General features: G+C 44.7%; 1 protein-coding gene across 1 annotated transcript; it reads right to left on the reverse strand.

The window, feature by feature from the left end:
* Window positions 1-2,088: 2,088 nt before the first annotated feature.
* On the reverse strand, window positions 2,089-2,676 carry LOC309813551 (thioredoxin-like protein 4A; the record flags this gene model as incomplete). The annotated part of the gene is given in 3 exon segments (XM_082638537.1): window positions 2,089-2,440; window positions 2,443-2,461; window positions 2,464-2,676. Coding segments are annotated over 3 exon segments (492 nt in total). The 3' UTR covers window positions 2,089-2,180.
* Between the last annotated feature and the right edge of the window lie 8,764 nt (window positions 2,677-11,440).

Genomic DNA, 11,440 nt, shown 5'->3' on the forward strand with positions numbered 1-11,440 from the left:
CCTGGTGAAAGGTGGGCTGTCTTAATGTAAAAATGAACATCTCTACCCATCAGAGGCATGGCTCGGGACCCTCTGCTTGCTGCCCAAAAGAAAGACTTTGCAGACAACTCTGGTCAAGGGCAAATAGTAAACATATTTTTTGTTGATTAACTACAAAAGCAATGCATATATATATATATATATATATATATATATATATATATATATATCTCCAGTCTTCCTTATTCACCAGTTCCATTATGTGGATTTTTCTACTCACTAAAATTTATTTGTGACCCACAAATCAATAGACATGGTGCTTTCTCAGCCATTTGTGGACGTGGACAGAGGGACAAAAGATTTGAGCCACCCATGAGCACAGCGCCAGCTGAGGTCAAACAAAGTGATGCTGTTTCAGCTCTCATACTGTCAACAAGGATCCTTTCCCCCATCTCACGAGTGCCACTTTTTTCGCATTTTTGTGCTTTTTGTTGGTGATTTTGTTGTTTAAAATGCCCCCCTGAAAAATCTGTCTAGTGTTGCTAAATCAAAGAAGGCTGTGATGTGCCTTACAGAAAAAATACATGTGTTAGGTAAGCTTCATTCAGGTCTGAGTTACAGAGCTGTTGGCTGTGAGTTCAGTGTTAATGGATCAACAAAATATGTTAAATCAGGTGTCTTTATACAGAATCACACATAAAGCAAGGTTATGGATTGATTGGCTAATGAAAATATTTTGACCAGAGACTCCCAGGAACCTGACCTCATATTTCCCCTAGAAGCAACGGCTCAGTGTTCTGTATTTCAGTGTTTTCATTGACTTTATAGAACATAACTACTGCAAATAACAAGAATTGACTGGAGATATATATATACTTTTTCAGTATAAAATTGAAAGACTATAAATATAAAGTAATAAAACATGTAATCTCCCTTTATCCATTTTCCTTCTCTAATCCTGCTCCTCTTTCATAAGGAACAATTGTTAACCATTTAGGGTGGGTCCTCCCATACATTCTATTAATTTATATACTTAAATACATATATGTATATATATAATTTTTAGGAGCATATTTTATGAAGGGAATTTTATACATATACAATATGTGATTTGCCATTTATCACTTAGATTAGGGTCAGCAATTTCTTTTCTGTAAAAGGCCAGATAATAAATATTTTTGGCTTTGGGAACCATATGGTCCCTGTCACCTGTACTCAATTCTGCCGCTGCATCAAGAAATCAGCCATAGGAACTTCCCTGGTGGTGCAGTGGTTAAGAATCCGCCTGCCAATGCAGGGGTCACAGGTTCGATCCCTGGTCCGGGAAGATCCCATGTGCCGCGGAGCAACTAAGCCCGTGCACCACAACTACTGAGCCTGCACTCTAGAGCCCACGAGCCACAACTACCGAGCCCACATGCCACAACTACTGGAGCCCATGCACCTAGAGCCCGTGCTCTGCATCAAGAGAAGCCACGGCAATGAGAAGCCCACGCACTGCAACAAAGAGTAGCCCCCGTTCGCCGCAACTAGAGGAAGCCAGTTTGCAGCAACAAAGACCTAACACAGCCAAAAATAAATAAATATATAAATTTATTTTAAAAAAATCAGCCATAGACAATATGTAAATGATGGGCGTGGCTATGTTCCAATAAAACTTTATTTATGGAAACTGAAGTTTGAATTTCATGTAATTTTCAATATTGCAAAATACTACTCTTCTTTTGATTGCATTTCAAGCATTTAAAAATGTAAAAATGATTCTTAGCTCGTGGGCAGTACATTCACAGACAGGGGTTGGATTTGGCTTATGGCACTTAGTTTACTGACCCCTGATGTAGATTATATGTTGGAGATCTCTTCCTGTTAATACATGGAGATCTACCTCATTGTTTTAATGGCTACCCAGTATTCCATTGTATGAATTTACCTCAATTTATTTTTTTAAATTTATTTTTATTTTTCCCATCACCATGTATTTTATTTATATCAGCTAGATATTTACAGATATTTGCTGATACAAAAATACAAGGACCAGGCAGACTGAAAGTTGAGGTAATGCCACCCTCACTGCAAAACCCTTCAGCTCCTTGAGCTATGTGTACTTTCCCAAACGCTTTCTCAAAGGCTTTAAATAGTTGAAAATATTTCCACGTGAGAATGACTCCACGGCACTGTGTGCACCAGGACTGGACGAGGGCTCAGTATCTGTACTTGGTGGAGTAGTCCTTTGGAGACACAACCAGGCCACGACCCTTCCGGGACCCCCCGTACACCGTCTCGATGATGTCGATCATCTCCTGCTTGTCTTCCATGGCCCAGTTGATCTTGTTGTTGTTGCCAGTACCCAGGTCGATCACGATGTGCTTGTTCCTGAAGAAAAACATGACAGTGCACGGATCGTATAACTCATACATTTTGTTGAAGTCAGGTACTTCTGTAATATCCACAAGATAAATGCGAAATTTTTAACTTTTAAAACAGCTGGGGTATCCAAACAGGGCTCGCAGCAAGATGAGGAAGATCCCCCATTATCTGCCGTTTCTTTTCAGCTATGCTGTACAGAACCTCGTCCATCTTCATACAAGTAGGGTCCCAGTCATGTCCAAACCGAACGATGACCACGTGGTCTTCTTCCAAGAGGATGGCCTGATCCACTTGCCAGCCATTGTGCAGGTGCGGGAGTATGTACGACATCTTGGGGCCGACGGGTCTGCGGGAGGGAACCACCGGCCAGCTCCTCCCAGCTCCAGCGCGGGGTGCCCACGGGGCCCCCACCCCACGGGGCCTCAGCCCGCGGGGCAGTCGGTGCACTGCCGGGAAGGCCAGGCCCGCGTCCACCTCGTCCCCAGACCCCGACCCCACCAACGGATCGCTTCCGCCCCGCGGCCCAGAACCCAGGGCTAAGGGACCCTTGGGGTCGTACACCCAAGCCTCCCTTGCCACCCCCTCCCTCCCCCGGCCCGGCACCTGAATTTACCTCAATTTATATAGTTATTTCCTTATTGATAGACATGCAGATTATTTCCAATATTTCACTATAGCAGAATATCCTTGTGCATACATCTTGAGGCATATGTATTTCTATGGAGTAGGATTCTAGAATTGGAACTCCCAGTCCATCCCTCCCCCATGCCCCTCCCCCTTGGCAACCACAAGTCTGTTCTCTATGTCTGTGAGTCTGTTTCTGTTTCGTAGATAAGCTTTATTGGTCACCCTAATTTTAAGCAGGAGAGTGATATGGTCAGATTAGCTTTTTTGGTATAATTTTTTGTTGTAAGAATAATTTTAGATTCAGAGAAAAGTTGCAAAGATAGTACAGAGAGTTCAGTTTACCCGTCTCCCCAGTTCCTCCTATTGCTAATGTCTTAGATACATTTGTCAACACTAGGAGATTCACATCAATACATTACTATTAACTACATTTCAGGCTCTGTTCAGATTTCCCCAGTTTTTCTACTGATGCTCTTCTTCTGTTCCAGGGTCCCATCCAGGATCCCACATTTAGCAGTTCTGTTTTTAGGAAGATAAACAGTAGCCATGGTCTGCAGAGTGGACTGGAGAGGCTGGGGTCTGGAGGCCAGGGAACCTGGGACAAAGTTGGTCAGGAGCCTGGTGGGAGGGGTTGAGGTCAGGCATTCCAGCTGTTGCAGGAGGGGAGCAGGGAGGGGCGATACAGACCTGGAAGGTTAGGAGGTAGGCCTGATGGGACTCAGTCAGTCTAATAAGTGAAGCTGAAATGTCACCATGTGTTGCTTGCTGCTACACCTCATCCAGTCATCCAAGCGGCAGATGATTATTGAGCCCCTGCCAGGTGGCGGGCACTGATGTTCTCCGGACCCCGGGCTCTGGGTTCCACCTGCCACCTTCGTACATCTCCATCTTTAGCCTGGTTTTCCCATTTCACTGCCTGGGAGTATGCTAAAACCAAACTCCACTCCTTAAAAGAAGTCCAACACTAAAAGAATTTTCACAGCCTGTCCTTACTGCTGCCAAGAATATATATTACCAATTTCCAGTGGAAGCTCAAATGTCCCTTTGTAATAACCTGGCCTCCAGGCACTAAGTTTGAGAGGTCACCACAAGTTGGGACTATGCCTGGGGGACCGAGGGCCATGGTGCCCAGTGACAGCTGGGGAGGGGAGGCAGGTACCAGGTGGTGATGGACCCTGAGACCCAGGGGGTCCTGGATGCTCACTCCCTTGGGTTGCAGCCTGGGATTAAGAAAAAAATCCAGAGAAATCCTGGTTGGCATGTTTCTAGCCCAGATGGAAGAGAAATAGGACAAACTGCTAAAAGGTTCCAAAACCAACACATAAGAAGTGCCTGCTGCCAGCAAATTCGAGGTATGTTGGCATGTGCAGCAGAAGAGAAATGTATTCACCCCGATGGAAAGGGGAAGACAAGAAGACGGACGGCTGCTGAGAGAAGGTGGGGTGCTCCTTGCCAACTGCCAAACGCCAGCTCTGGGAAGAACGGCTGCTTCCAAACGGCCGCGCGGGACTGGGGCGAGCCAGGAGGAAGGGGCGCAGACAGCCAGGCGACAGGCATCTCGAGATGTGGGGCTCGTGGCTTGTCAGCCCCACTCCATTCGTCTGTGCCCTCAGCCACTCGGCCTGCCTTTCCACACCAGCTCGGGAGGCGTTCTGTGCCCGCATTATTTCTGGCCCGGCCCCTCCCTCAAAAGGGCTCCCTCTCTTCAGTCCTCTCCTGACTCACACTCTACCCATCTTTGCGGGCACTTGTTGCCTGGGGCACATCTCTGCACACCCTCCCTACATTTGGGGTATCTCCCACATTACAAATCCTGCGTTACCAAGGGAGAAGCTAGAAAACATCTCTAGACCTCTGTGCCTTGAACTGTACCTGACGCGTCCACAGGAGAATTGGGTTTGAGGTGGTGCCCCCATCAGGGGAACCACAAGGGGGCAGCAGAGACCCTTGATTCTGGAGGGTGTAGGGTTGAGCTCCTGGTTTCCAGGGCAGAGGGTCCTAGGTCCAGAGTGGCTGTGGGGTCTTCTCTAAGAAACTCCTTTTTGTGGTTGGGTACTTTATGGCTGATGGCTTCAGAGTCAGGCCCTCCTGGACATTTTGCCAGCTCTCTAATCGTCTTGATTAAACTCCTTTTTTCCCTTAAATGAACAAGAATGGATTCTGTTGTTTGCAGCTAAGGATTGTGGCTATTACTCCATCTGTCTTAGTCATTTGGGGCGGCTATAACATGATACCACAGACTGGGTGGTGTAAACAACAGACATTTATTTCTCGCAGTTCTGGAGGCTGGGAAGTCCAAGATCAGGGTGCCAGAAGATCTGGTGTTGGGGAGGGCCCTCTTCCTGGCTTGCAGATGGCCATCTTCTCCTTGTATCCTCACATGGTGGAGAGAGGTATCATCTCTCTTCTTATAAGGGCACTAATGCCATTCATGAGGTCCCCACCCTCTAACCTAATCACTGGCCAAAGGCCCGCCATCTAATGCCATCACATTGGGAAATAGGCTTCAACCTATGAATTTTGTGGCGGACACAAACATTCCATCCATAGCACCATCCTTCAAGAGCAGCTGAAGAAACTTCTACGACCCTGTCCGGAGCCTTGGATTCTGCAGATGTGCCTGTCTTCAATGCCACCCCATCTCATATTAAATTGCCTATTGTTTCCTGGTGTTTGCAGCAGTTGGGCTGCCTCTTTACTGGTTGGAAACATCTAGAAGCAGTGGGTCTATCTTTTCAATTGTCTCGTTTGTAGCATCTCATAGCTGGAAAGGGATTGAGAGGATATTGGCCAATCCACCCATCTTACAGGCAAGATGGGGCTCAGAGCTGTGACCAGTGGAGTGACTTGCCAAGGGCTGGAAAGAACAGAAGCAGGAGAACTAGAGCCAGGCCTTTTCTCCTGTTGCCTCCTGGAAGGATGCTGAGCCCGCATAGGGAATTTATGGCGAAGACGTGTCATGACAGTACTTGAATTTAAACAGGACCTTCAGAGGAGTTCAAAATGCTTCATGGACCTGTGAGTTCCAGATTGTGTAATTTATACTCCTGGGAAGTACAAAGAGAAGAGAAAGGCTCTTCTGTTTACAGCAGGGAAAACTGAGGTCTGAAGGAACTGATTTGCCCAAGATCAGTATCAGAGTTAGAAGTCTCCAGCTCCTTGGATTCCCAAGTCTGTTTCAGGAAAACCATGGGATGTGGGTTCCTGTAATGGAAACCCAAGAAGTATTTGAGATTGCCGCCTGAGACCCACCCCCTGAATAATGCTGAGTCCTTAGGCGTTCCTTGGAAAGGGGAGGATGGAAAGTCCCCGTATTAGGTACCCATTGCTGCTAACGCATCTCTCCAAAGCTTGTGTTTTAAAACGACCCTGGGCATTTATTATCTCACAGTTTCTGTGGGTCAGGAATTTGGGGGCAGTCACAGGATGCTGGGATCATCTTGAAACCTCCTTTATGAATATGCCTGGTTCTCAACTGGGAAACTGGAATGGCTGGGGGCACAGGCATCTCTCTTTATCTCTGTCTCTTTGCAGTTTTTCCAGCAAGGTGGCTCTAGGGCAGCTCAGGGGTCCAAAGGTGTGTGTTCTGCGACAGCGTGCCAGTCCTAGCCTTAGAGTCACGTAACGTCACCTCCACCGCACTTTGTACTTTAGTGAGTTAGAAGTGAGTTATGGAGCTGGCTGTATTCAAACGGAGGTGAGTGAGGCATCATATCTTTACGGGAAGGGAGTAAAGAATTTGAGGACATGTTTTAGAACCACCGCAGACTCCAAGTTCCAGAAAGTGAAGTGATTTCCCCTAGTTACATGACTAATGGGTCAGTGAGCGGGACCTGGATAGGAACAGGACAACCACTGGCTCGTTGTCTTTTTAACAACCAACATTAAAGTACTGAGAGAGAGCCAGATAAGGGGGTCTGATCTGGATTTTCTTTAGGGCGTTACCTCATTTTTAAGCTGCTTAAACAAACAAACAAAACAGCAGACAAACATACCCTTAATGAATCACTGCTAGTAATAATTGTCATCATGCTCCTTTATATTTGTGTGCCACTTGGTCTAGACCCACACTGAATGGCTTGTTTAAGATCGGATAGCAAGTCAGGTCAAAAACAGAATTAGAGCCAGAACCCGGGGGGTCCTTATTCTTTTTTTTTTTTTTTAAATTGTTGATTTCTCTTTGCTTTGCTGTGTTGGCAACCCCCAGGGTAAACCGTCTACTACTTTATGAGAATATTCTCATTGTGTCTTTCCTCAATAGCAGCTGTGGTGCCCATCGCTGACTACTGGGCAGCTGCAGACTGGATAACAACCGGGCAGTGTGGCTCTGGCTGTTGCCAGGCAGGGCAAAGTGTCGCAAGGTTAGGGGAACAGCAGAAAGTACCGGAACTAGCTCCCTGATCTCATAGATTCAGAAACCAAGGCAGGGTGGGCTGGTGGGCTATTGCTTAAGTCCTCTGATGAATCATGAAAAGGCTGGCATTCAAATCCAGGTCTCAATGTAAACTCTAGATCCCACCCCCCATTTGGATTCCCGTGTATTTCTGAAATGAAAAGCAAACTGGTTTTGAAAAAGCTAGTTATCATTGATTTGCTTGCTACAGAGACCCTGGAGGAAATATTACTTTGGGCAACTTACCAAATCAATCAATCAATCAACATGTAATTATTGACCACTGTCTGTTGACTCAGCTTGGTGCTAGGTATGGATGATATTGGACGTAACATCTTGGTTTATACCATATTTACAGTGATGGTTCCTGGCTTCAAATAACTTTATGAACCCAACTCCACAGAACATGCTATTCTGTATTGATCACATGGATCACCCAAAATGGTCTAATCTCAGAGAAATCACACCTCCACCAGTACTTTCTAGGAAAAAAAAATAGTTAATACGTAGTGTGCTTTTCTAAAAAACACACATACACATGACGGCAGTGAACTTAAGCACTATTGAAAAATCCGAAATGTATGGCAGCTTTCTAATTAAAAAGATTATTTCCTGCAAACTCAGATGGAATATCCTTCCCCTGCTTCTATTTTTTTTTTCTGTGAAACAAACTCTCTGCAAGAAATGTGAAATTTATTATGAGAGGGAACATGCTAACTATCCAAACATCCTAGTCAGCCTGAGGAAACGAGGCAATGATGACTTGGAAAACACTTCCCTTTACACACACAGCCATTCACACGCGTCCAGGCTCAGTGCATCCTCCTGGCCCAGCTCAGCCTCTCAGCAGACTCTGTCGGCAGGGGGCATGTCTGCTGAATCAGAGCAATGCGGATGCAAATCACCTATTGGGTCTCTTGCTCTCACCACCAGACTAATCCAAACTCCAGCTTTGTCTATTGTACATCCTCCATGACTATTCCCAGCCAAGGTTTCAATGACTCAAGTTCCACCATGTTCCCTGGAGGGGTTATACCATAGCCAAATAGAACGAACTTACCATTTGGAATTTTTTTTTCCCTTTGATTGAATCTAATTTTCCTTTCCTTCTTTTCCTACTGTCATGTGCTTGCTGGATCCCTTAGGACCACCCACTGTGCCTGCTCTTCAAACGCGTAGACTGGAATTTCCCAACATTATTTGGTCTCTGACACACTTTTTGAATTGTCAGCAATTATGCCTGTGGCACTGGGGTCTGTCCCATCCCTTAGACTCAGACATGCTCCAGGTACAGCCATCTGTCTGACCACACTGTTGATTCTCTAATATGTACACATACAAACATTACCTCTTTGTGCCAGGGTCCCACAGCCCTACTCTCAATCTCTGAGCCAAATTTAGCATGGTGAAGTAAGAAAATGCAGAATGTGGCAAAACAGGAAGAATGTCTTTGAGATCCAGAAAAAGGTTAGGCTGTCCCAGCTAAGAATCACTGTCAAATATGAACCTGAAGAAAGTGAAACTCTAACTCACTTAATTTTCCCCCTTAGGCATTTTTATTCTTTCTTTTGACATTCTTGCTACTTCATTTTGAAATTCAACGACAATTTTCTAAGTCTTCCTTCTAAACTTTAACCCCAAATTAACCATGTCTAATTACAGGCGAATTGAATCTTTTAGCTGTTTAACTCAATCATAATATGGGAAATAAGCCTGATATTATTTATTGATAAATGTACCAAAATGTATGTAGTCTTGCTTAGTTCCAAGACACAGTACAGAGCCCATCGTACAGGTGAGAAAACTGAGGCTTAAAGATGTTAAGTAACTTGTGACAGTCATAGGCTTGGAATTCGAGTTCAGATGAACTGGAGAACATAACCACTAGCAACACAAACAAATAAAATCATCTTGGAATGACCAAGGAGAAAGTTATGTTAGAGGTAGAGGAGGAACCAGATACACCGATGCGATTCGGCACTGCTGAGTTTCTGTCTGCTGTTCCACCACGTTGCATGTAGAACCATATGTGTCAGACCCGTTTTCAGATCCCAGTGACAGCTGTTAGGTCCAGATGTACTCATGTGCACGTCACTCACATAGATGTCAACACTGCATCAAAATCGGCCGGGTCCAAGTCATCAGGTGTAGGCAGTCATGGGTAATTAGGACTTAGTCTGTAGGGAAGGCATCCAGACCTGGGTCCTGGAGTGCTTTTTGCTTTACTTTTACTTTTGAAAGTCTCATCAGGGCTGAAAAGGATGCCAGTGGCTCCATCCAACTCTGCAGCTGATCCACCAAACACATAGTGAATCAGAGTGTCTGAGAGAGTTACCCAGAGGTGCCTGCCCCAGGGATGAACAGAAAGAGCTCTGATCCCGGGGTTGCCACTTAACTTTTTTAGAACTCTGTTTTCAGAATCTCTGTTTTCTGTGCTTCAGTTCCCCAATCCATACGATGGATCAGGATTCTTCTCTCCCTTTCTCAGAAGGATATTGACCCCCAAGGACAAAACAGAACTACCCCTGCTGTTTTTGCTATGTCATCTGGGAGCAGGGCATGTTTCCCATTGATTCTCCAGTGGGAGGAATGGTGAGGTTCCATGCTTCAACGCCGCGCCAAGGCTCTGAAACTTCTGTCGGTCCCAGGAGGCTAGTGCTCAGGGTGTTGGCCCCATCAGCACACTCTGAGGTCCTGCTGCTTTTCACATGCTTCATCTCCAAGCATCCAAGTTCCACCCTTTCTATCTTTGCAGCTCAGCTCAAATCCTGAATCCGCGGCTTGGGGTCAGTCCTAAGTTCTGGGACAATCTCAGCTATTATGCCTCTGTCCTATTTCTTCCTTAACTTTTGAAACTCTGATTAGACATATCTTGGACCTTTTCACTCTGTCTTCTGTGGCCTTTAATTTCTTTTACATTTTCCACCTCTTTATCGCATATGGCTGTCTTCTGTATAATTTCTCCAGTACTATCTTCCAGGTCACAAAGTCTCTCTTTGTGTGCTGGTTTGCTGTTTAATTGTCTCCATTGAGTTTTTAATTTCTATTTCATTTTATTTCCAGACTTTTATTTTACAGAAGTTCTTTTTTATTCATTTATAAATCTGAGGACCCTTCACTCATATTTAAAAGATTCTCTGCCATTTATTGAAAATAAGTTATATTCCACTTGATAATTCCCAAACCAGAAGTCTTTGCAGGCTTATTCTGCTGTCATTTCTGCTGGCTCTTGATCTTGGTGCCTTGTTTCCTTATATTTGTAGTGATTTTTAGCTGCAAGCTTCTCATCTTCCTTAGAAATTGCTGGGAATTCTTGGAGACCTAGGGAAAAGATGAACACCTTCAAATAAGATTTCTGTTTGCTTTTTCCTTAGTTGCCTAGTCTGGGATCACTTTAAACATTCTGCCTGGTTTTTTTTTTTGGTTGTTGTTGCTGTTGTTTTGTTTGTTTGTTTGTTTGTTTTTTCAGATGACCCATGTTTAGTGAATTTAGACTACAAATACACAAGATTTCTGGCTTTTAGTTCTCAGGACAGATATTTCCCCCTTTGCTCCAGTGCCACGATTCAAGATAAGCAATTTTCCTTGCAGGTATTACCTGCTCCCCAAATCTGGGAAGGATGTTGGGTTTATTTCCAGTCCTTTCTTACACTAAATATATAGCCCTTGGAAGTTCTAATTCTATGGGACATCTTCTATTAGACCATCTACCTTGGGCAGACCTGGGTTTGATCTCCTGTCCACCAAACCTCATAAGGCTCCAAACATCAATTTTCAAGTTCAGTAGATCCAGAAAATTCCTTCAAGGCAGATGCCGGCTTCAGTCCCCTTCTCAACTTCTGAGTTCTGCCTTCATTTATTTACTTATTTTTTTAGCCAGAGTATTCCATACTTTCTTGCTAACTCATGGAGGCTTTTGAAAATAGGTAAAACCCCACAATATTTTCCCCTGCATCTTTAGTATTTTGAGTAGGAAGTCTAGCCTGGACACCTGGTCTACCTTATTGCTAGAAGCAGAGGTCTCAGTTTAAATCCTACCTTTTCTAGGAAGCATTCCACAACCTCTTCATCCTA

Source organism: Mesoplodon mirus (assembly GCF_964341445.2).
Source record: "Mesoplodon mirus genome assembly, chromosome: 12".
Classification (NCBI taxonomy): Eukaryota; Metazoa; Chordata; class Mammalia; order Artiodactyla; family Ziphiidae; genus Mesoplodon; species Mesoplodon mirus.